The sequence below is a fragment of the Ictalurus furcatus genome, chromosome 27, assembly GCF_023375685.1.
Source record: "Ictalurus furcatus strain D&B chromosome 27, Billie_1.0, whole genome shotgun sequence".
Classification (NCBI taxonomy): Eukaryota; Metazoa; Chordata; class Actinopteri; order Siluriformes; family Ictaluridae; genus Ictalurus; species Ictalurus furcatus.
In genome coordinates, this window is record NC_071281.1 from 3489091 (window position 1) to 3515383 (window position 26293).

General features: G+C 38.5%; 2 protein-coding genes across 3 annotated transcripts; both read left to right on the forward strand.

Moving 5' to 3' along the window:
• The first annotated feature begins 9898 nt into the window (after positions 1-9898).
• LOC128602747 (CD276 antigen homolog) lies at positions 9899-12435 on the forward strand. 2 transcript variants are annotated; one of them, XM_053616731.1, is made up of 4 exons: positions 9899-10096; positions 11204-11244; positions 11378-11689; positions 12014-12435. In XM_053616731.1, exons 1-4 carry the CDS (start codon positions 10086-10088, stop codon positions 12127-12129), a joined length of 480 nt encoding a protein of 159 aa, XP_053472706.1. In that variant the 5' UTR covers positions 9899-10085; the 3' UTR covers positions 12130-12435. The 2 variants fall into 2 exon arrangements, with proteins under 2 accessions (XP_053472706.1, XP_053472705.1); XM_053616730.1 differs by having other exon boundaries at positions 9900-10096; positions 12011-12434.
• Positions 12436-19930: 7495 nt separating this feature from the next.
• LOC128602746 (uncharacterized) lies at positions 19931-22770 on the forward strand. Its single transcript, XM_053616729.1, has 5 exons — positions 19931-20440; positions 20570-20920; positions 21110-21238; positions 22438-22514; positions 22696-22770. Exons 1-5 carry the CDS (start codon positions 20416-20418, stop codon positions 22768-22770), a joined length of 657 nt encoding a protein of 218 aa, XP_053472704.1. The 5' UTR covers positions 19931-20415.
• The last annotated feature ends 3523 nt before the right edge of the window (positions 22771-26293 follow it).

Genomic DNA, 26293 nt, shown 5'->3' on the forward strand with positions numbered 1-26293 from the left:
CTGTTTAATGATGTTTAACTGATGTTTAATGCAAGTAAACCTTAATAATATTAAGCTTTATGGTGCGTCAACACACTGATAATTGCATTACAGTGCATGCAAATGGTGTGAGAAAATGTTCCTTTAATGGGTAGTAGTATTTAAATCTATACGATGACCAAATGGAAAACAAATAAAATAAACAAATAGATACATGTCTGTCAGCCATGTTGAAATATGTGTCACCTGCCACTATAGTGTGTTTTTAATGTTTGGGACGAAACCACACCGTAGTCCTGTTTTTAACCTTGAACTTTGACCTCTGTTTTGTGTTTCTTTCAAAGACTTTATATGTGGACGTCATAACAGCGGGTTTAAAGTGAAGCAAACTGTCTCTGAGGCCCTCTAGTGGCTGGATGCGGTACAGTTTTGATCCCCGTTGATTCCCATGTAACTAGAATAAATGGAAAACAATCCATTTCTTCACGCCATTTTAAAGTTCTCCACAAATTATTTTCGGGAATATAGTGTTATTATTTTTTACAATTTCAGTTGACCTTGATATCTTATCCCGATATATAATCAATGCATGTGTTTTATAGGAGTTATTTGATAATAGAAGTACAAATAAGAAGAATACAAATGCATGAGAGAAAATGACAAATGGTTAAGGAACACACTCACTTTTAACTACGTCATGTTTACAAAAAATATCACGTGAAGATTTTTATTTCATTTCATATATGTTTTATCCAACACCATTTTAATGCAATAAATAGATGTGGTGTCATGTCACATTTCAGTCTAGCAAACCTACTCATTTGCAGATGACTCACTGAAGTTTTATTCATCAGTTCAGGAGTGTATGGGGGAATGTGTGAGACTTTGTGTTAGACACATTGAAAGGACATTGAAGGACGCTGCGTGTCTCTGGGGCTAAATGCTAGGGAGAAGCACCTTGTTTATTAGGAGAAAATGGTCAGACAGGTTGGGGTATTTATTGGTGCATTTTTCTCAGAGTGTTTTAGTGTTCTACCCTCTCACTGTGGTTATGTGGGAGTCCCAGAGCCTTTGAAATAACTTTGTAATAGCTTTGTAACCCTTCCCAGAGTGATGTATTTCAATCACCTTCTAACTCATCATTTCTGGATTTTTTTTTTTCCTTCAAATTTGGCATAGTGTGTTACTGGGTAAGACCTTTTAACCATCTTCATGCTGTTGGAAAAAAAAAATCATCAAACCAAAATGTTGCTATAGCTTCTGACAGTCTATCTGCACTATCAAATATACAATCTGGGAAAACATCATACAGACAAGACATTGTTAATAAACACTTCATCTGCTTCTCCTACTCCATACTCCATGGTAGGGGGCTGAATGTCTCCTTCTTTTGGGTTTCTGCACATGTAGAAGGAAATAAAACTGTGAATGTACTGCTAAAAAGATCAATAAAGCATGAAACAGTTGATATACAAGTACCATTAAGTAGAGCAGAGATTAAAACCGTTATAAAGGGACACGCACATAAGATATGGCAGGAATACTGGGACGTAGCTGACAACGGACAACAACTATATACTATACAAAAACAAGTAGGCATGAGTGTGAGGCAGGGCAGGAATCCACAGGAAGAGATGATAAGTACGCGTCATGCTGGCTTAAATCTAACAATACACAGAATAGGAAAACACCCCACTGGACTCTGCACCCACTGCAGTACACAAGAGACAGTAAAACACATTCTGTTATACTGCAAAAGATACAGTATCTCACAAAAGTGAGTAGACCCCTCACATTTTTGTAAATATTTGATTATATCTTTTCATGTGACAACACTGAAGAAATGACACTTTGCTACAATGTGATGTAGTGAGTGTACAGCTTGGGTAAAAGTGTAAATTTGCTGCCCCCTCAAAATAACTCAACACACAGCCATTAATGTCTAAACCGCTGGCAACAAAAGTGAGTACACCCCTAAGTGAAAATGTCCAAATTGGGCCCAAAGTGTCAATATTTTGTGTGGCCACTATTATTTTCCAGCACTGCCTTAACCCTCTTGGGCATGGAGTTCACCAGAGCTTCACAGGTTGCCACTGGAGTCCTCTTCCACTCCTCCATGACGACATCACGGAGCTGGTGGATGTTAAAGACCTTGTGCTCCTCCACCTTCCGTTTGAGGATGCCCCACAGATGCTCAATAGGGTTTAGGTCTGGAGACATGCTTGGCCAGTCCATCACCTTTACCCTCAGCTTCTTTAGCAAGGCAGTGGTCATCTTGGAGGTGTGTTTGGGGTCGTTATCATGCTGGAATACTGCATACTGATCATGTTCTGCTTCAGTATGTCACAGTACATGTTGGCATTCATGGTTCCCTCAATGAATAGACGTATGAGTGCTGCCAGCATTACTGCAGAGGTTGAAGTGGTGGGGGGTCAGCCTGTCAGTGCTCAGACCATACGCCGCACACTGCATCAAATTGGTCTGCATGGCTGTCGTCCCAGAAGGAAGCCTCTTCTAAAGATGATGCACAAGAAAGTCCGCAAACAGTTTGCTGAAGACAAGCAGACTAAGGACATGGATTATGAGACCAAGATAAACTTATTTGGTTCAGATGGTGTCAAGCGTGTGTGGCAGCAACCAGGTGAGGAGTACAAAGACAAGTGTGTCTTGCCTACAGTCAAGCATGGTGGGGAGTGTCATGGTCTGGGGCTGCATGAGTGCTGCCGGCACTGGGGAGCTACAGTTCATTGAGAGAACCATGAATGCCAACATGTACTGTGACACACTGAAGCAGAGCATGATCCCCTCCCTTCGGAGACTGGGCCGCAGGGCAGTATTCCAGCATGATAACGACCCCAAACACACCTCCAAGACGATCACTGCCCTGCTAAAGAAGCTGAGGGTGAAGGTGATGGACTAAACCCTATTGAGCATCCGTGGGGCATCCTCAAACGGAAGGTGGAGGAGCACAATGTCTCTAACATCCACCAGCTCTGTGATGTCATTATGGAGGAGTGGAAGAGGACTCCAGTGGCAACATGTGAAGCTCTGGTGAACTCCATGCCCAAGAGGGTTAAGGCAGTGCTGGAAAATAATGGTGGCCACACAAAATATTGACACTTTGGGCCCAATTTGGACATTTTCACTTAGGGTGTACTCACTTTTGTTGCCAGCGGTTTAGACATTAATGGCTGTGTGTTGAGTTATTTTGAGGGGACAGCAAATTTACACTTTTACACAAGCTGTACACTCACTACTTTACATTGTAGCAAAGTGTCATTTCTTCAGTGTTGTCACATGAAAAGATATCATGAAATATTTACAAAAATGTGAAGGGTGTACTCACTTTTGTGAGATACTGTATGAGGAAGAAAGAACTGAGCTAGAGATGCAAACTGGAAAGCAAAACAGGACACTAGGGAACTTGCTAGGAAAACCAATTGGGAAAATGCATCCTCCCCTAATAAACTATCTGAAAAATACTCGGATAAGTGATGGACTTTAGTAATTTAGTATGAATATTTAGTATATAGTTGTTTATTTATTATTAAATAATTGATTAATTATTATTGTTGTTATTACGTTCCCCCGCCAATCTGCTGCACCGCTCCAGTCCAGTAGGTGGCGGTAATGCACCTTAAGTTGGTTTGCCAACCGCCCTTAACTTCAAAGAAGAAGAAATTTGAATCATTTGCTGCTCATACTCGGGTAAGTTCTGTGATCATTCAGTGCGTAAAATGTTATTGATTTCCAAAAATGAATTAAGTAGCATTTAGTATATGTAAGAAATTTGTTGCAGAGAAGCTGCTCGAACAGACTGTATAGATACGTAGAAGAGATAAATGTAGCCTATAAATATAAATGCACAAGGTTATATAGGCTACTCTGTACATGTGGATAATATAGTGGCTGCTTTCTGAAATATTTCTTTTTAATATATGTCCTTTAAATTATATATAACTTACACACAATATCTCTCTCATTACGATTTATTATACTTCATTCAAATAATCTTACTTTATAGGAAATTCTAAATATAACGACCCGTATATAAAATAACTAACGAAAACTAACTGTTATTTTTATCCTTTCAGTCAAATATGGTGCTGCAAAATATAGATTTATCTATCAAATAGATATGGGCCTTTATTACACAGAGAATAAAAAAATGCCCATTAGCTACATAATGAAGTTATGTTCATTCTGTGAAGCAGCTGAAACGACATGTGCTTTGACTAGTTTCACTCAGAAGGTTATGAAGTGGTCATGATTAATAATACAGTCCACATGTATATGATGCATATGCAGTGTGTGTAAAGATGTTACTGTGACGAGATAAAACAAAACGTGTTTTTGCTGTGATTTGTGCTGAATCTGTTTATACTGAATTCTAGAAAGCACTGGTTATGAATTTGTAAAATATTGAATATTTTGTAAACCCTGTTTAATGTTGATTAGTGCTGTGAGAAATTAACTATAGGATGTTTGTTTGTTTGTTTGTTTGTTTGTTTATTTTCAAATCCCGTTATTGAAATGTGATTTCTAGATGTCACGAAGAAATATGCTACAAAGAAATTACTTAAAAATGTTACTGATGCTTAAAGTAAAGGCTGAGTTTTGTTTTCTGCTATGTGTTTTATCGTTTTCTCGATAGGTGATTAATGTGAACTTGGCTCTGAAGAAATGAAAAGAAGTCTCTACAGCATTATTGTTTACTATGGGTATGTACGTGCATGATTTGGAAAACTCTACATAGCGTAAAAATAAAAAAAACTAATTTACTGGACAGCGTGCCCTTCACTTGTCCCTCCTGGATGCAGTTTACACGTCTAGTATAGCGTCTTACTTTATAATTATAATTAAAGTAAGTATAAAGAGACTGAGAATTAAACTGGAGGCAGAACAACTGATGAAACAGATAAAACAATTGTAGTCCATCCATCCATCCTCAACCGCTTATCCGTTATCGGGTCACGGGGGCAGCAGCTCCAGCAGGGGACCCCAAACTTCCCTTTCCCGAGCCACATTAACCAGCTCTGACTGGGGGATCCCGAGGCGTTCCCAGGCCAGTGTGGAGATATAATCTCTCCACTTAGTCCTGGGTGTTCCCCGAGGTCTCCTCTTAGCTGGACGTGCCTTCAACATCTCCCTAGGGAGGCGCCCAGGGGGCATCCTTACCAGGTGCCCGAACCACTTCAACTGGCTCTTTTCAACGCAAAGGAGCAGCGGCTCTACTCTGAGTTCCTCTCGGATAGCTGAGCTTCTCACCCTATCTCTAAGGGAGAAGCCAGCCACCCTCCTGAGAAAACCCATTTCAGCTGCTTGTACCCGCGATCTAGTTCTAGTTCTAGTACAATTATAGTATATATTTAAATAACAGACACTTCCCACCAGTTTCCCCTACGTTAAAAACACCAAGGAATTTTTCTAGTCATTTTACTGACTAAGTATAATTTAGGTAAAAGCCCACACCATCCTGGAGAAAAAGATTTTTTTTTTCTGCTTTAAAATGTATAAAGCTATCATAAAAGCACAGTGTTTTTACATAGAACCAATTTTAGCCAAAGGTAATTAAAAAAAATAAATAATACAAACCCAGGATCCAAAAAAAAGTGAGAGGCGGTCCTGCTGGAGGAAATAACTTGTGGATAAGAAGAAAATGGTCAGACTGGTTGGAGATGACTAAAAGGCTACGATAACTAAAAAAAAGAAAAGAAACAAGAACACTCTTACAACTATGGTGAGCAGAAAAACATCTCAGAACATGCAACTACAGAAGACCACATCAGATTCCTCTAGTGTTTTAGCCCAACATTTAAAAGTTGCTGCACTTGAAATTGTGTGTGATTTCTGTTTTATTTCATTTTTTCTTGCAGAACCTGCCTCAGCTTGCTCTTCACATGGCTGATAGACAAAGGTAAGAACTTAACACACTTTCACATTTTCTGAGGTGTGCGAAATATATACTTCCTGTGACTGTAAATCTTTCTTTCCTCCACTGTCTGTTAAAGTGTCGATGCAGAGCGTCACAGTTGAAGCTGATCTCGGAGGCTCTGTGATCTTACCGTGTTCAGTCGGTCGCTATGAAAAGGATGTGTTCTGGCGGAATGAAAACAGCAAGTCGGTGTATGACATCATAACGGGTGAAGTGGATTTTCATGACCAGGATGCTGCGTACAGGGGCAGAGTCGACAGTTTTCCATCACAGTTCGCAAAAGGGAATTACTCCATCAGACTGCATAATGTGAAACCCACTGATCCGGGACCTTACAGTTGCCACATTCCTAACTCCATTACTGTCTATGTACAACTGAAGATTAAAGGTGTGTATGGGTGTTGGGTTTTTATTTTGTACCGGTTTTTAGTTTACTTGCTTAAAGTAATGTTTTCTTTTCAAAATTTGTTAGATTTGGGATTTCAGGAGCACAACCAAATCTGTCTCTCTTGTTCAGTGCTTGTTCCTTATAATCCAAAATTTCGTTAAAATACTATAGTCACCACTGTGTAGGTGATGCACATGCCCAAGTAAACGTTAAACACACTTGAATAACAGAATTTCTGTTTTGTTTTGCCATCTCCCCCCCCCCCCCCCCACAGATCATTTAATAAGAGGTCTACACCAAAAATTTGTGCAAACAAGTGGAGGAGTCAGAAGACATTCTTTGCATTTCTCTACAGCTCTGTTGGGACTGGGTGTATGGCTTTGCTGTAGCATTTATTATTGACCACTTGCTGAATTTTATACATTGAATTTTATTTGAAATGTTTTAGCTGGAATGTTTACATTTTGAGATTTATAAAAAAAAAAAGATTGGAATCATTTTTATTTTTTACATGTACAATCCATTTTTTTTTAAAAAGTGATATTTTGAAAATCATTTCAGAAAAAAACTGGAGGCTGGGGGGTTTTTTTCCCTTAAAATATTTATCCATCAAAGAATTAAGTAATGAGCTCGGATCAGTTCGATTTGATTTTATTTGTACGGCGCATTTTTATTTTATTTGGACACTGTCACGAAGCAGCTTTACAGAAATCTGGATCACCGGGGATGCTCAAAAGGATCCATTGCAGTTCACGTGATGTCTTACTCGAGCAAATTCTCCTACTGAACCGATTTTTTTTAATCAATTGGTTGAACTGGTTTATAACATCTCTGAATTGAAATTTGTGTGGCATTGTATAACATTGTATAAGGTGATATAAACAGACTATGATCTAATGTTTAATAAGTTAATATTTTGTCACTTTTGATAGTCAGAGCTGCTTGTGTTTGTATATACCATAACAAATTCAGGATAATTCAGTGGCAAAAAGGATCAAGGGTTAGTTAATCAATTAACATCTTTAATTACTATTTAGTCTTTGCCAGTGGATGGGAATCACAGATGCAGAGCAGGCTCGTGAAAGATTTTTTTTTTTTTAATTATATAATTTCATTGTACTTTTTAATACAGTATACTGACATGGAGATACTAAGACATATTCCCATAGCCTCCTTATTGTTATTGCTACATAGTCCATGCTAAATTTAAACTCAATGTATCAATGAATCTACCTATTAAATCATTGCATGTTTTTGTCAGTGGGGTTTTTGAATGTTTTTTTTTGGTTAAATGCCTGAAATAAGGTCTGTGGTTAACGCAAGCTCAACATATGTTCACTTTTTATATTACGACATAAAATACATCAGTAATACCCCACTCAGGATTTTAAAAAAAAGAGAGAGCTGTTGCCATCACAACTATTAAAGAAGCCATCATGATTTTCGTATGTGCCATCGTGAGTATTATGTCATCGGATCACGGTAGGTAAATCGTTCAGTTCTGTTACTCGAGCTAAACTATCTTGCATGCATTCCAAATTGAGGTTGTAACACATGTTTGTTCTTAGGGTCCTCGATTTTGTTATGCTGATGCTGCTATGTGGTAGTAGTGGTTTTGGTCCGCTTTGGTAAACTTGCTAATCTGTCTCACATTTTTGTAAATATTTGATCATATCTTTTCATGTGACAACACTGAAGAAATTAAACAGTGAAAATGTCCAAATTGGGCCCAATTAGCCATTTTCCTTCCCAGGTGTCATGTGACTTGTTAGTGTTACAAGGTCTCAGGTGTGAATGGGGAGCAGGTGTGTTAAATTTGGTGTCATCGCTCTCACACTCCCTCATACTGGTCACTGGAAGTTCAATATGGCACCTCATGGCAAAGAACTCTCTGAGGATCTGAAAAAAAGAATTGTTGCTTTACATAAAGATGGCCTAGGCTATAAGAAGATTGCCAAGACCCTGACACTGAGCGGCAGCGCCGTGGCCAAGACCATACAGTGGTTTAACAGGACAGGTTCCACTCAGAACAGGCCTCGCCATGGTCAACCAAAGATGTTGGGTGCACGTGCTCAGCATCATATCCAGAGGTTGTGTTTGGGAAATAGACCTATGAGTGCTGCCAGCATTGCTGCAGAGGTTGAAGGGGTGGGGGGTCAGCCTGTCAGTGCTCAGACCATACGCCACACACTGCATCAAATTGGTCTGCATGGCTGTCATCCCAGAAAGAAGCTTCTTCTCAAGATGATGCACAAGAAAGCCCACAAATAGTTTGCTGAAGAAGCAGACTAAGGACATGGATTATGAGACCAAGATAATCTTATTTGGTTCAGATGGTGTCAAGCGTGTGTGGCGGCAACTAGGTGAGGAGTATAAAGACAAGTGTGTCTTGCCTACAGTCAAGCATGGTGGTAGGAGTGTCATGGTCTGGGGCTGCATGTGTGCTGCTGGCACTGGGGAGCTACAGTTCATTGAGAGAACCATGAATGCCAATATGTACTGTGACATACTGAAGCAGAGCATGATCAGTATGCAGTATTCCAGCATGATAACGACCCCAAACACACCTCCAAGATGACCACTGCCTTGTTAAAGAAGCTGAGGGTGAAGGTTATGGACTGGCCAAGCATGTCTCCAGACCTAAACCCTACTGAGCATCTGTGGGGCAATCCTCAAATGGAAGGTGGAGGAGCACAAGTTCTCTAACATCCACCAGCTCCGTGATGTCGTCGTGGAGGAGTGGAAGAGGGCTCCAGTGGCAACCTGTGAAGCTCTGGTGAACTCCATGCCCAAGAGGGTTAAGGCAGTGCTGGAAAATAATGGTGGCCACACAAAATATTGACACTTTGGGCCCAATCTGGACATTTTCACTTACTGGTGTACTCACTTTTGTTGCCAGCGGTTTAGACATTAATGGCTGTGTGTTGAGTTATTTTGAGGGGACAGCAAATTTACACTGTTACCCAAGCTGTACACTCACTACTTCACATTGTAGCAAAGTGTCATTTCTTCAGTGTTGTCACATGAAAAGATATCATCAAATATTTACAAAAATGTGAGGTGTGTACTCACTTTTGTGAGATACTGTGTGTGTGTGTGTGTATGTGTGTGTATGTGTGTGTGTGTGTGTGTGTGTGTGTATGTATATATATATATATACATATATATATATATATATATATATATACACAGTATAAGTACAATACTTACTATTAATAGTAGCTATTCTAATAATCCCAAATGGCAAACCAACATCAGTCAGTTTCAGCAACGTAAACTACTAGTTTAATGTTGTGTATTATTTCATTAGTTTGTATTTGTTGTTATATTTACTCTGCTATTTTATGGACTTGTTTGAATAGAAAGAATAGCTTATCAGTGGCACCAAAGTCCATAAAAATATTACATGCAGTAATACTAAAGCAGTATACCTGAAATAGCACTATGTACGTAAAAAAACGTGTGTGCGTGCGTGTGTTTTTCAATAAATGGCTAAAAATAAAATCAATTGTAAGAGAAAGAGAGAAAAGCAAAAGACGAGTATAAAACTCTCTGAAATAAAATAACTTAATTTAGGTTAATAATAATAATTTAATAATGTAAAAGAAATGTATATAAATAAAATAATAGTAAAATGACTCGTGAGCAATATCACGTGGCGCATGCGCAGTTGTTGGTTCCGTGTGTTTTAGGATTAACTGACCGCTAGCAATTTTATTGTTCGGGGTTGTTTTTGTCTCTCTCTTTTTCTTTTTTTGGTGTGTGGATATTTTTCTTTCCATCATGGAAATAAGGTTTGTAAGGTGTAAAAAAATGTACTAATGTGACGCGTAAAATCGGGGTGGTAAAAAAACCCCAAAAAGGCCTTGGAAAGTCCCAGTAGTGTAGCTAAACAAAGCTAACAACCGAGTACCGTTATAACCTAACATTTAAACATAGCAGGATATAAGGCGGTCCCTTTCCCCTCCTCAAGCTAGCTAATTTTCATTATTTAGAACATTTATATCCAACTAATTACTGCGTGCTCTATCTCAAATATAACTCGTCGGTTATATACGATTTAAACGAAACGAATTTTTTTGTTGTTTTCTAGTTTGTCTGTGTTTTGTTAGTTACCAGCACACCAACTGTGAGCTTCTGAGAAATTACTACATCATTTGTGTTTTAAACAAGTAAACGAATTTCATATATATAGTCTAATGCTATACTGAGAGAAAACAGCCTTCACTGGAGCATCATAGGGAATCCCCTGACCCTTTATATATACAGTTCGACAAGTATTGTGAAAGAGCTTGATGATTTATTCAGGAGTAGTGGGCGTGGCAGAAGTGTGTTTGAAATGACTGACAGGTTTTGCATAAACCAGGTGTGAGTTTGGCTTATGTTTAACCACCATCATCCTGTCTTATTTCCAAAACAAGATTAGTATCTTCAGCCAAGGAACATATCTGAACAGGCCCTATGCTGGAGTCTGGATTGTTTTATTTATTTTTAAAAAAAAAAATTTTATTTTATTTTTTTTACTTTTTATTTTCTTGGATTATCAAGTATTACACATAGGAGAAGATTAGCTTATGTAGTAAAGAATGAGTCATGGAGTATCATCACCTCAAGCATTGGTGTCCCACCATACCAAGATGCGATGAATACAATATACACTATAAGCCTAAAAGTATGTGGGCACCCCCGATAAATATACACAGTGTATGTGTGTGTGTGTGTATATATATATATATATATATATATATACACACACTGTGATGTTTAAATAGATGGAGTTTGATTTTAAAATGTATTCCTTAACCAAATAATCAAACCCGTATACTGCTGCTTCACTCTTATAATGCGTAGATGCACTAAAAAAAACTGTCCTACCGTTCCATCTGTCTGTTTTTCCACAGAAGTTATTTGCTGTTTGCCCTTCTTCTTGTGATAGATAAAGGTAAGTACTTAACCTCTCTTAAATTTCAAAATTCAATATGCTGCGAAGGCGTATTTGACTTCCTGTTTGTACCCACAATTGTGTGTGTGCCTTTTTTTTTTTTTTTTTTTTTTTTTTTTATATATATATAAAGTGTCGATGCAGAGCGTCACAGTTGAAGCTGATCTCGGAGGCTCTGTGATCTTACCGTGTTCAGTCGGTCGCTATGAAAAGGATGTGTTCTGGCGGGATGAAAACAGCAAGTCGGTGTATGACATCATCATGGGTGAAGTGGATTTTCATGACCAGGATGCTGCGTACAGGGACAGAGTCGACAGTTTTAAATCAGAGTTCACAAAAGGGAATTACTCCATCAGATTGCATAATGTGAAACCCACTGATCCGGGACGTTACAGTTGCCACATTCCTAACTCCATTACTGTCCATGTACAACTGAAGATTAAAGGTGTGTATGGGTGGTCTTTTTATAAAAAAAGCAAAAAAAAAAACTGCATAATTTTCACTTATCCGTATTTTTCTGGAACGCGTCACACAAAACCTCAAACGGTGTAAGAAGTTTCATCTCCTTTTGTCTTGGCATTTCAGTGTGGGTGAATTCAGGAAGTGAATTCGGGAAGTGCGATGGAAACCACCACCGCTTGTGCATCAACGATTTCTATGTGGGACTTTAGACAAGCGTTTTGTATAAGGTCTATATTGAAAATTTTATGTTGCTGGTGTTTACTGAGCTGCTGTGGGATTTCTTTTTTTGTGTGTGTATGTTCAGCAGAAAGAAGAGCCTTAGAACCAACGCCTAAGCCGAGAAACAGTGGCACCGTGAAGAGAGCAAGCGGTACATCACTGTTTCTGCTCATATGTGTTCTACTGCACAGCCTCGCAGACTGAAGAGGTCATGAAGCCCAATGTGTGGAAAAAGCAGCTATCCAAGCTTTTCTTCACTACATTTAAAGTAGTACTTAACTAAAGGACATCCCAAAAGTCTTCCAAAATTTTTCATAATTATTTTATTATATATATACACACATACAGTATCTCACAAAAGTAAGTACACCCCTCACATTTTTGTAAATATTTGATTATATCTTTTCATGTGACAACACTGAAAAAATGACACTTTGCTACAATGTAAAGTAGTGAGTGTACAGCTTGTGTAACAGTGTAAATTAAAATAACTCAACACCCAGCCATTAATGTCTAAACTGCTGGCAACAAAAGTGAGTACACCCATAAGTGAAAATGTCCAAATTGGGCCCAAAGTGTCAATATTTTGTCTGGTCACCATTATTTTCCAGCATTGCCTTAACCCTCTTGGGCATGGAGTTCACCAGAGCTTCACAGGTTGCCACTGGAGTCCTCTTCCACTCCTCCATGATGACATCACGGAACTGGTGGATGTTAGAGACCTTGTGCTCCTCCACCTTCCATTTGAGGATGCCCCACAGATGCTCAAAAGGGTTTAGGTCTGGAGACATGCTTCGCCAGTCCATCACCTTCACCCTCAGCTTCTTTAGCAAGGCAGTGGTCATCTTGGAGGTGTGTTTGGGGTCGTTGTCATGCTGGAATACTGCCCTGCGGCCCAGTCCTGCTTCAGTATGTCACAGTACATGTTGGCATTCATGGTTCCCTCAATGAAATGTAGCTCCCCAGCGCCTGCAGCACTCATGCAGCCCCAGACCATGACACTCCCACCACCATGCTTGACTGTAGGCAAGACACACTTGTCTTTGTACTCCTCACCTGGTTGCCGCCACACACGCTTGACACCATCTGAACCAAATAAGTTTATCTTGGTCTCATCAGACCACAGGACATGGTTCCAGTAATCCATGTCCTTAGTCTGCTTGTCTTCAGCAAACTGTTTGTGGGCTTTCTTGTGCATCATCTTTAGAAGAGGTTTCCTTCTGGGACGACAGTCATGCAGACCAATTTGATGCAGTGTGCGGCGTATGGTGTGAGCACTGACAGGCTGACCCTCCACCCCTTCAACCTCTGCAGCAATGCTGGTAGCACTCATACGTCTATTTCCCAAAGACAACCTCTGGATATGATGCTGAGCACGTGCACTCAACTTCTTTGGTCGACCATGGCGAGGCCTGTTCTGAGTGGAACCTGTCCTGTTAAACCGCTGTATGGTCTTGGCCACCGTGCTGCAGCTCAGTGTCAGGGTCTTGGCAATCTTCTTATAGCCTAGGCCATCTTTATGTAGAGCAACAATTCTTTTTTTCAGATCCTCAGAGAGTTCTTTGCCATGAGGTGCCATATTGAACTTCCAGTGTGAGAGTGATGACACCAAATTTAACAATTTAACACACCTGCTCCCCATTCACACCTGAGACCTTGTAACACTAACAAGTCACATGACACCCGGGAGGGAAAATGGCTAATTGGGCCCAATTTGGACATTTTCACTTAGGGGTGTACTCACTTTTGTTGCCAGCGTTTTAGACATTAATGGCTGTGTGTTGAGTTATTTTGAGGGGACAGCAAATTTACACTGTTACACAAGCTGTACACTCACTACTTTACATTGTAGCAAAGTGTCATTTCTTCAGTGTTGTCACATGAAAAGATATAATCAAATATATAATATATATATATAATATATATATATATAATATATTTTATATATATATAATATATTTTATATATATATATGGGCATATTGAAATCATTTTCATGGTTGACTAGCAAGCATGCAATTACAACACCAGCTGCGTTAACACAAGTGGCAGAGATGACTCCTTGTGTGTTTACAAAGAAAGTAAAATTTTGTTTAAAAAAAAAAAGTGTTAATTTGCCCTATGTATGGAGACTTTTGGGACACCCTGTAATGAATTAGAGATCTATATATGCACACACAAGCTAGCCAGGGTCATTATAATCTAGTTTCTAATTTCTGCAGCCATCATGCACAACCAACTGATTTCCCAACAGCAGAAGTCCATGACATGAGGTGGATATGGTAGTACTCAGCCAGGAGTAATAAGTTAAACCGCACATTTTGGTTTTGTCAGTTTAATTAGAGAAAAAAAAAAAAGACAGAATTATTGGCACCCTTCAGAAAAAGTATGTACAGTGTGATATTTTTGAATTGCATAAGGTTGCTTAGATTCGTTCTTACTATTTTTCCAAACAGTGTTCATTAGCAGTCCCTATTGGTTTAGGATTAGGATTATATTGGGGTTTTTCGGGGGTCCAAGCACTTAGTGTTGTATTTGTTAGGATGTTATGTTTTCTTCTTATTCTGATTCCCTGCTGAAACAAATTGTGCAGACCAAACCGTACATCATACCGACGTAGTACTCTGTGTCCGAGCCCAGGCAAGCAGGATGGTCCCAATCAGATCCTAATGGTGGCACTATAGCAGAAGCATTGAATCTCATGAACTGTGAGACTATTAATAATAGTCCTGCATCCAAAGAGCAACCAAAGTAATGCTAATGATCAAACATTCCCCCCCACCCCCACGGATTCCTTGGGGTGTCCCAAACAGAAAATCGTGGAGAACAGTTTAGCCCTGCCCACTTAGAGGGTTTTTTCTGTTGCTAATTTGCACACATTTTGTGAACTAGTGCTAGGACATTTTTTGGCCTATCTTCACAAATTTGTTGTCATACTACTCAGGAGAGTGTGAACTTCAGTGATGATAACAAAAAAAAAACAATTTGAGATTTGTAAAACATGGCCACCACATGTCAATCAACCTGAAAGACACACTGAGTATAAGGTTCTGGGGACGTCTGCTAAGTCATTGATGGGGACGGAGTACCAATAAATGTTTCTCAGGAACCAGAAGTCCAGTTAATCTGAAATTTGGTGCGCTGCATCAGTGTATTGTTTAACAACTGTATTGTTAATCATCACTGCGCTACTTCAAAACCATCCAGCCAATCAGCTTTCAGCATGCAATTCACACAACTATCACTGAGCTATCCTCACAATATTGTCAATCATGTTCCTTCTGTGTAAACACAAAAATGTTCTTTTCAGGAATAGCAGCTTGTTTCCATTTTTAAAGTCTTTTAACCAAAGTACATTTTTTTGGTTGAAAGTTAGTCGTTATAAAATGACTGCGTGCTTCTCTACATTTGGCCTGTAGTGGCTAAAACAGGGTCTGAAGTCCACGACGAAATAGTGTAATACAAAATTTACTTATATGATGATGATGATGACGATGGTGATGATATTTTATATTTATTATTATTATTTTTAGATAAATGAATTTTATAGCAGCTATTATTGGCTTATTTATTTCCATTGTGTTTTTTTGGTTTGTATTTATATCTTTTAATGCCCAGTTTGTCAGTATTTGTCCCAGGTATGTAATGTTGCTTTAAAAAATATATATTTTTTGTTTGTTTTTGGTAAATATATTAAATTAGACTTTTCAAGTCCTTCCTTAATTGGTATTAATAATAGCTACAGTCCTTTATTTCTATGCTTTGTCCTACATAATGGCCTTGAAGGTAACTAGGAAATGGTTTGTAAAGCTCTGGGATTTATTTGCACTGCTTTTATGAAGAAATAAATGTATTACTAAAATGCTGTTGTATTATTATGTCAACAGATGACAATTTAGGCTGATGACATTTTTATATCTACACCTTTTTGAAAAGGATGTAATCTGAATGTGGTAGATGATCACATGCCTCGTCACTTTCGCTTCCTCTACTGTACTTTCGAGGGAGTTCACATTTAGAACTTGAAGAGCTTTTTAGAGTAACATGCCTTTAACCGTATTATTCCCATTTAAAAAATCATCTAAAATGTGTCATTTTCAAAGGTCATTGTGTTGTCATCCCTATTGATGTATGACTGGCTTTGTGCCTGTTAGCTTTTCTATTACTACAGCAAGTGTATGTTAAATTATTCGTCCAAAAATATCAGTATACTTTCTGTTTGGGAAAAAAAAAGCCCACTACATTGTTCAGTTCGAAGCGCAGAAACGGCACGTTTGCTAAAGGTGACTGTTAGTAACACCAATAAATAAATATCAGCATATCTGTATCATCAAACATGAGCAACATTCAAGTCGGTCAAAAGAAGATTTTTAACAATTGCATAATGTATTAAGACCTAGTTTTATTGCGGTATCTGCTTACAGCTTCCATTTTCATAAAAAAACAAGGTTAAATGCCTTCTAACATAAGACACAGTGGAATCGTGTCGAAAACTTACTGTTTTGTTGCTCATCGTTCATGTTGTGGTGCTCAAGGAACTTGCTGTGAGTTTCCTTTAAAGCTCATAGAGCCACATCCTGTTTTATGTCAAAACAGTCGTTTCCTGTATCTCTTATGTGTGTTTCCTATACCCATTGTCTCATGCGCAACTTTTTATTCTGAATATTCTTGTGTGCTTTTTGCAGATTTGATATTTCCATTATGCAACGATCAGCCATAACATTAAAACCACCTGCCTAATATTGTGTATATCCCCCTTATACAATAAAACAGCTCTGACCCATCAAGGTCTGGACTCCACAAGACCTCTGAAGGAGTGCTGTGGTATCTGGTACCAAGATGTTAGCAGCAGGTCCTTTAAGTCCTGTAGGTCCCGAGGTGTGGTCTCTATGGATTGGACTGGATTCAATCAAAACTCGTTGTCATATTCCTCAAACCGTTCCTGAACAATGTTGCAGTGTGTCAGGGTGCATTATCCTGCTGAAAGAGGCCACTGACATTGATGGAAGGCCATTTCCAGGAAGGTGAGTACTTGGTCTGCAACAATGTTTAGGTAGGTGGTATGTGTAGAGCATCATACTGCTTCTGCCGGCTCGCCTTCTTCCCATAGTGCATCCTGGTGCCATCTCTTCCCCAGGTAAGCGACTCACACACATGCACCCAGCCATCCGCATGATGTAAAAGAAAACGTAATTCATCAGACCAGGCCACCTTCTTACATTGCTCTATGGTCCAGTTCTGATGCTCACATGCCCATTATAGGCGCTTTCGGTGGTGGCCGGGGTTAGCATGGGTACTCTGACCAGTCTGCAGATAGCTGCAATGCACTATATGTTCTGACACCTTTCTGTCAGAGCCAGCATTAACTTTTTCAGCAATTTGCAGTACAGTAGCTCTTCTGCAGGATCGGATCAGACGGGCTAGCCTTCGCTCCCCACGCGCATCAGTGAGCCTTGTGTCACTGTGTCTTAGTATGCTGTGTATAATTAATTTAATTTATTAATATTTCTCATTTGAATGTACATTATAGTTCACAGGTTGACAATCCTGACTTACATACAGGTAATATGTATAAAAAAAAAAAAAAAAAAAAATTTTTTTTAAAGTTCTAGAATTTCTACCATCTGGCGGTTCCTGGTTTGAGAACCACTGTTTTAGCTTAGCAGTAAGTTTCACACAGAGCTGCTCTATCCTCAGAATAAAGTTGAATAAATTTTACTGTAGAATGGTAAAAGAAAGCATCACACACACATTAACAAACTAAAAGTAGTCCAAAGTTCCTTTTAAACATAAAATCCTGAAGCTTGTGGCCAAAAAAGTGTACAAAACATAACCATCCATCCGTCCATCCATCCATCTTCTATATCGCTTACTCCTTTTCAGGGTCACAGGGAACCTGGAGCCTATCCCAGGGAGTATCGGGCACAAGGCAGGGTAGTCCATCGCAGGGCACAATCACATACACACTCACACCCATTCATAACCAGACATTCCATAAGCCATGGAAGCTGAGACTATTCTGTGATATTCTAGTGATTCAGTGTACTTAGGTGTACGTATAAGTTTATTTAGCTTATCTATGTGCCTAATCGCATGGAATACATTACATATATATGATTTTAGAGTCTAAAAATTATCTGCCAATGAAGTTAAAGAGGTGTTTTTATGTCATATAAAATAATTTTTAACCCTGTAGAGATGAACTTCAGATGAAGACATGTCTTTTGTTTTGTTGCACTATTCTGCCCCCTGTTGTGCACTTACGGTAGTACTTTAGTCTTTTTTTTTCTTTTCAATAATGTTATGTTTGTTCAAAGTGTGATGTGTGTAAATGTGATTCTGATTTATTTATAAAAAGCTTGTACACTGGATAATTGTGATGTAAATGCACAAGCCCATGTCATAAATCCTGACCACCACTAGGGGAGCTGTTCTACAACTCAGTGCTTTAACATCCAATAGTCAGGTTCCCTCCGTGTGTGTTTCAATGTTTACTTAATGAGAAATATAGCAATAAATCTGTCATAAATTGTTTTAGGGTCATGCTTGAGACCTAAAAGTGTTCAATATTGTACATGTGAGCCCAGAATCACTGGATAAGCACCTAAACCTGGAGCGGACACACGGTATCACAAAATGGCCACCAAAAATCGAATATTGACCAATGTTACTGAATGGTCTTAAACACTACCATCATTTCAGTCTGTACATATTGTGGAGGAAAGTGAACAGATTAGCCAGATATTTCCTTTGACATTAAGCATTTGTTATGTATTTGGAAGATACTCTGACAGAATAGGTTGTTGAATAAACGTAATCATATAAAATATTAAGCTCATTGTTTATAAGCAATGAGCAATGTGTATACACATCTAAATTGGTAACAAGAATATAAGGTTTGTTTCATTTAGACTTATTTATTTATGTTGATTTTGCCATGTGGCTGTATGTGTGAATATAGTCTGAATATAGTCGGATCTGTCACATCTTCCTGAAGGAAGTTTAGGATTTATACTAAAACACGTTAAAGGTAATGATGTTCTGTGAAACACAAAATGATTCTACTGAAATATGTGTGATGTGTTTGGTGATTCTGGTGCTAATTTGATGGTTGGTGAGGTTTTTTTTTGTCATATGTAAGGCTATATATTATTTGTCTACTACTCTGACGTCACAGGGTCACAATGAAGTTTAAATGAAGAAATTTTCAGCAATCTCAAACAAAGGGAAAAGTCAGGTTTTGCTGTTAGCGCCTTCAAAAAGAAACCAGCAAGAGCTTCATGTCATGTTAACGAGAAATCCAATGTAGTAGTGGAGTCATTGGAGCAAATATTGGACTGAAAGCTCATGGATTCTAACCTGAGCTCGAGTTTCTCTGCATGTTCTCACCAAGTCCATGTGGGTCGCAGGTTCTCCGGATTTCTCTCACCTCTAGAAAACATGCCAATAGGTGGTATGATGAAAAGTTGCCCCTAGATATGAATCAGTGTGAATGTGTCTAGCGTCCCATCCAGGGTTGTATTCCCACCTCATGCCCAATGTTCCAGTGAATTATTCTTCTACAGTAATTCCTCTTCTAATCTTCAACAGTGTTTTAGTCTGTAACACTGTTTTTTCCCTGGCCGAAATCTGTGGAAAATCTGCGGTAATTTTGAAAAATTGCAAGCTCCTCCGAACATTGCGGAGTTTTCTTGATTTTGTGTTCATTTCAGCGATCGCAAAATCCTGGAGGGACTGATGTGTTTTGTGGACTGAATTGGAGTTGAAAGATTTGAGGAAAAAAAAGTGTCTCTGTTATTCAACTAGGGGGCAAAACAGAGCAACAAACTTAGGGCTGTAAAGTCCAGCTACTGACAGAATGTGTTAATGATGTAATTCTTCATTAACAAGAGAAACATTTAACACTGTAACTGTGTCTCTTTGAATAATAATAATAAATAAATAAATAAATAAATAAGGGCTTTCACAGCATTCAGACACCATAAAGCCATCATTTAATAATGAACTGCAGTGTGTTCATGTGTTGTGTAGGAGATATAGTGTGTTCAGTTCAGTTCGTGGATTCAGAATGTATCTCTCAGATAAATGAACACATTTAAGAGGAGTTGGTGATGTTTTATTGCTCATTAAACTGATTTAGGTTTAGTTTTTTTCCCCAGCACACTCTACATTAGACTAAGTGTAATGTGAGTCGTTACCTACAATGAGTTCGACACCCCGACCCTAACCAATCCCCTATACCAGGGAGACTAAACTGAATAGAGTTATAATTGTTTATCACTAAATAAATTCACCGCTTTTGTGAAATGTCCTCAGAAATCATCTGGGGAGTTGAGAAGATGTTTTTCTACACATATGAGGTGAAAAAAACCCTGCGGTCAGAGCGAGTTGAACTGCCACTTCCCCCTCAGTCCTGTAGCTCTAAACTTCTTCTTGTCTGAAGCTTCCTCACTGACTATTTACACCTTGTGAACACAGATCAAGTTTCATCATGAAGATCCTCCACATTCACTTCTGTAAGTTTATTTCCTTTAGCTACATCACTGATCGTATTTAATGAGTACTTTCCTGATTGATACATTTGTGTATTACTTCTTAATTAACAGAGAATCACCACAATGAAGTATTTCTTTCCTCTTTCCTAGACCTACTTGTGTGCTGTGGAGCTGCAGAAAGTTTCACAGAGAAGTCGGTAGATTTGGGACAAAATGTGACTCTAAAGTGTGTGGTGTCTGTGAAAGATGTGTACTGGTTCCTGATGAAGCCGTCAGAACCTCCAGTGTTTATATTACGCTCTTACTCAAGTAGTATCCTGGAGCCATATTACAGAAACACGACCTTCAGCAAGAGATTCTCAGTGCAATATAATAGCAGTTTATTTATACACAATATAAGTACTAATGAATTAGGAGTGTATTATTGTATTCAAACTCAAACTGGTTCACCTCCCGACATCAGCAGTGGAATCAGACTTTACATCCGGAATCATTCAGCTGGTGAGTTCACTGAGAGACGATTTCTGTGAGAAATTTAATCATTTTAGATTTCAGCCTGTATTCTGTGATTTAAAAAAATATATATAGTACTTATTTTGCCATTACTTCTATGTCTGATATAACACACTGCAAAAGAAAATTCTGTCTTTGTACATAAACCATACATTAAGTGCACCGTATCATTTCCAGAGAATCAGACATGTGAAACTGAACAGCGGCCGAATCAGACAGCGGATCAATGTGAAGACGTCGGACTCTGGCGGATTCTCTTCATCGTACTCGGAACAATAAACTGTCTCGTCATTGCTGTAGTCGCAGGTGAGTGTAAATATACTCCAGTTGTAATCTCTTCTGTTTTATATATAATCATTTATATATTTTAATAATGAACTTTCCATAATTTTGTAATTATTATTTAAATATTTGATCATTTTTGTGAATAAAAGAGGGGGTAACGGTGGCTTTGAGGTTAGCATTGTTGCCTCACACCTCAGGGATTAACGGTTCGAATCGTGCCGATTGCATGTTGTCCTCGTGCTTTGGGGGTTTTCCTCTCCAGTCCAAAGACTTGAACTGTAGGCTGATTGGCGTTTCCAGATTGTCCGTAGTGTGATAAACACTAGGAAAATGGATGGATAAATGATTTTTGAGTTGTATGAAACAAAAATATAACTAAATGTAAGAAAAAAGAATCCCACAATCATTCAGTGCGTTTACATGGACAACAATAACCCACTATTAACCCGATTAAGACAATACTGGGATTAAGAAACTACCAGTTAAACAGCAATTTTTAATTACCTGAATCTGATTAAGGTCATACTCGAAGTAAACACTAATCGAATTAAGACGTGTGGAGTATTCCTGTTTTAGTCGCATTATTGACGTGTATTACAGCCATGTACACACCTTAATCACATTATTAACGTCGTGTGAGAGTTTTCACCGCATTTTGCAACAGGACACGATCACACACGGCAGTGTTCAACATTTTACGGCGAACAAGAGAGTACAGCTGCGTTCCAAACCGCATACTTGCCTACTATAGGCCTGTAGTGGGGAAAAATACATGTATCTCGGCTACTATATAGACGGTAAGTACGCAGTTTGGGACACAGACCACGGCTTCAAGCAGTCGTCTATTTGCACGTACAGCATGACAAATAATTAACTGCACTTAAAGCGTTTGTAAAAAAAATTAAATAAAAACACCCAAAACTGTATACGGTACCATAACGAAGACAAACCGTATGTTGATACATGAAATTCTGGAGGGACGGCGTGACATTGTGATGACGTGTGCCGTTAATCTAATTATGTTCTATAACACGTAAAATGGGTACATGAACAGAGTATTCTAAAAGCGACTCATGTCACCTTAACACCAATTATAACACCAAATAGCACATTATTATCTTAATCAGAGTAAGGTCAGTAATTAGATTACTGCTGTCCATGTAAACGTAGTCAGTGTTGGAGTCAGCTCGGTTTATTCAGACTGCATTGTGATGTTTTAGTCTCGATCGTTACCTGCTGTGGAAAAACCAAATCTCCAAACTGCGATGTGAAGCTTCAAGAAGTCAGTGGATCACAGGTAAGTTCACCGGATACAAATACACACTTAACACTCTGTTAATACACAACGTTAGTGTGTACAGTGTATTATGTATGTACAGTGTGTTAAATTCTATTTTGAAGTAAAAAAAAAAACACTTTAAATGTATTTAACAGATAAATCTACACACAGTCCTCATGACTTTTTTGCTCTTTTACAGAGTTGGTTGGCAAAAGCACATAATGAAAGCAGCTACACTGTGGTGGAGTTTATTCCGTTTCACCCTGTGGTGTAACACACACACACACACACACACACACACACACATTGGTCATTGTTTTGTTTTTTCATAAGCTGTGCTGCATGATTGCGGTTACATTCTGCATGCTACCACGTCTCACACACGTCTAAGGTGTACAGCTCCATCTCCCGCTTCTCATTCTCAGAGTGTGACCTTCTGCAGTAAAATTCTCTCAGGAGATTTTCTCTACACCATCAAACTAAACCTTTATCCATGTTTCTCATATTTAGCTGCTGATGCTGACAGTGTAATGTTTCAGAAGGGAAGATGGCTGGAGCTTTACTGCACATCTCCTCTCGCTGTCTTTGTAACTGTTTAACACCAGGCCATAAAGCCACTGCAAGTCAAATGTCTACTGAATGAAGCGTGTGTTCTTTCAATCAAAGGCCCACTTTCCAACCTGTACCTGTGTCACTGTGTCTTATTCTATTCATCTGTAAGGAATTAAACATTGTGTCGTGCTGTTCTAGGGAAATAATCAGTGATGGAATGGTGTGATGAAGCATGTACACACACACACACACACACACACACACACACACACTCATTCACATCTAGAGCCAGTTCACCTACAGACGTGTTTTTTCCACTCCTCCTGTAGTCTGTGAACAGAGGCAGGAAAAAAGAAAGGAACACAGGAGTGTGTGTATAAAACACAGTGTAGCACTGACTCCCCTGCTGTTTGTGGAGCAATAATAAAATAAAAAATATCTTTTTTTAAAAGAGTGAGTCTGTGTTATTTCACTAGGGGGCAAAATGGAGCAACAAACTCAGGGCTGTAAACTCAGCTACTGACAGAATGTGCTAATGATGTAATTCTTCATTAACAAGCAAAACATTTAACACTGTAACTGTGTCTCTTTCTAAAAAAATAACTAAATAAGTGGGTTCACAGCAACCAGACACCATAAAGCCATCATTTAGTAATGAATTGCAGTGTGTTCATGTATTGTGTAGGAGATATAGTGTGTTCAGTTCAGTTTGTGGATTTAGAAGGTATCTCTCAGTTAAATGAACACATTTAAGAGGAGTTGGTGATGTTTTATTGCTCATTAAACTGATTTAGGTTTAGTTTTTTCCCCTGGCCCACTCGACATTAGACTAAGTGTAATGTGAGTCGTTACCTACAATGAGTTCAACACCCCGACCCTAACCAATCCCCTATACCAGGGAGACTAAACTGAATAGAGTTATAATTGTTTATCACTAAAAAAAATTCACCGCTTTTGTGAAATGCCTCCAGAAATCATCTGGGGAGTTGAGAAGATGTTTTTCTACACATATGAGGTGAAAAAAACACTTGCGGTCAGAGCAAGTTGAACTGCCACTTCCCCCTCAGTCCTGTAGCTCTAAACTTCTTCTTGTCTGAAGCTTCCTAACTGACTATTTACACCTTGTGAACAGAGATCAAGTTTCATCATGAAGATCCTCCACATTCACTTCTGTAAGTTTATTTCCTTTAGCTACATCACTGATCGTATTTAATGAGTACTTTCCTGATTGATACATTTGTGTATTACTTCTTAATGAACAGAGAATCACCACAATGAAGTATTTTTTTCCTCTTTCCTAGATCTACTTGTGTTCTGTGGAGCTGCAGAAAGTTTCACAGAGAAGTCTGTAGATTTGGGACAAAATGTGACTCTAAAGTGTGAGGTGGATGTAAGAGATGTGTTCTGGTTCCTGATGAAGCCATCAGAACCTCCAGTGTTTATATTACGCTCTTTCTCAAGCAGATCCACGAGCCCATTATACAGTAACACGACCTTCAGCAAGAGATTCTCAGTGCAATATAACAGCAGTTTATTTATACACAATATCAGTACTAATGAATTAGGAGTGTATTATTGTATTCAAACTGGTTCACCTCCCGACATCAGCAGTGGAATCAGACTTTCCATCCGGAGTCATTCAGCTGGTGAGTTTATTTATTATATTCACAGGAAATGTCTGAGATAAATCAATACTTCATTATAATTGCACTGTGTGCTTTATTTACTAATGAAGTTTAAACTATCTGATCTTTGTCATGTTTCCAGAGAATCAGACGTGTAAGATTGAAGCGCCTCAGAATCAGACCACTGATGAAGATATAGAGATCAGACTGTGGAGAAATCTCTTCATCATATCAGGAATGATGAACGGTGTTCTGCTCGTCACAGTCACAGGTGAGTTATAAATCATTTCCTCTGTCCAGTGTGTAGAAATGCTAATATATTCTACACTGACTGAATTCAGCGCCGGTTTAATCACTTCTGCTGTAATATTTTCAGAATAAACTTTCCTGCATTTTGTAATTATTATTTAAATATTTTATCATTTATTTAAATAAATGAGTTTTCACAGTAGTATGATACAAATTTATAACTAATTATAAAAATCCCACAGTCAGTGTTGGAGTCAGCTCGGTTTATTCAGCCTGCATTGTGATGTTTTAGTCTCGATCGTTACCTGCTGTGGAAAAACCAAATCTCCAAACTGTGATGTGGAGCTTCAAGAAGTCAGTGGATCACCGGTAAGTTCACTGGATACAAATACACACTTAACACTCTGTTAATACACAACGTTAGTGTGTACAGTGTGTTATGTATGTATAGTGTGTTAAATTCTATTTTAAAGTAAAAGAAAACACTTTAAATGTATTTAACAGATAAATTTACACACAGTCCTCATGACTTTTTTGCTCTTTTACAGAGTTGGTTACCAAAAGCGCATAATGAAAGCAGCTACACTGTGGTGGAATTTATTCCGTTTCACCCTGTGGTGTAACACACACACACACACACACACACACACATACACTTACACACACACACACACACACACACACAGGTCACTGTTTTTTTTTTTTTAGCTGTGCTACACGATTGCGGTTACAGTCTATACACACACATCTCACACACGTCTAAGGTGTACAGCTCCATCTCCGGCTTCTCATTCTCAGAGTGTGACCTTCTGCAGTAAAATTTTCACAGGAGTTGATCATCAGAATCAGTGACAGGGTGGTGTCATGAAGTGCAGTTAATGTTGTTGATTATTTTCATATATCAGCACATCCTCAAGTGTTTTATTCCTCCTATACCACAGCAGTTTTTTCACCTCTATCCCCATTCCACTCAGCCACAGACTTACATTTCAATACCACAGCATAAAATCTCAAACCAAACCAACACAAATCAATGTCAATACCTTTATTTAATTTCTTTTTATAGGGGAACCAAATATACATTGGCCCCACTAGGTCTTGGAAATAAAATGCCCCGATCCCTCCTGATTTTGACCGCCCCTTGCTGGGCATTTGGGTAACTTTCCCATTTCCATAAATACAATTTCTTAAGGGTTAAATTTGTATTAGACATTTTTAATGCAGTCCTAGCATATCTTAAACATTTCATTGCACTTTCATGTGAAACTAAAATATTTCTAAACACAAAAAAATCATAATTGTTGCTTGTTATGTTTTAGACCTCTGAACAAATTTTCATACAAATATAACATTTCTTTAATAATCACTTGT

Coding starts and splice junctions, on each gene's coding strand:
- LOC128602747 (XM_053616730.1), top strand. Junction 11,245..11,377: donor TCTTCTTGTGATAGATAAAG/GTAAGTACTTAA, acceptor ATATATATAAAG/TGTCGATGCAGAGCGTCACA. Junction 11,690..12,010: donor TGTACAACTGAAGATTAAAG/GTGTGTATGGGT, acceptor GTGTATGTTCAG/CAGAAAGAAGAGCCTTAGAA.
- LOC128602746 (XM_053616729.1), top strand. CDS start 20,416: ATGAAGATCCTCCACATTCACTTCT. Junction 21,239..22,437: donor CGTCATTGCTGTAGTCGCAG/GTGAGTGTAAAT, acceptor GTGATGTTTTAG/TCTCGATCGTTACCTGCTGT. Junction 22,515..22,695: donor AAGAAGTCAGTGGATCACAG/GTAAGTTCACCG, acceptor GCTCTTTTACAG/AGTTGGTTGGCAAAAGCACA.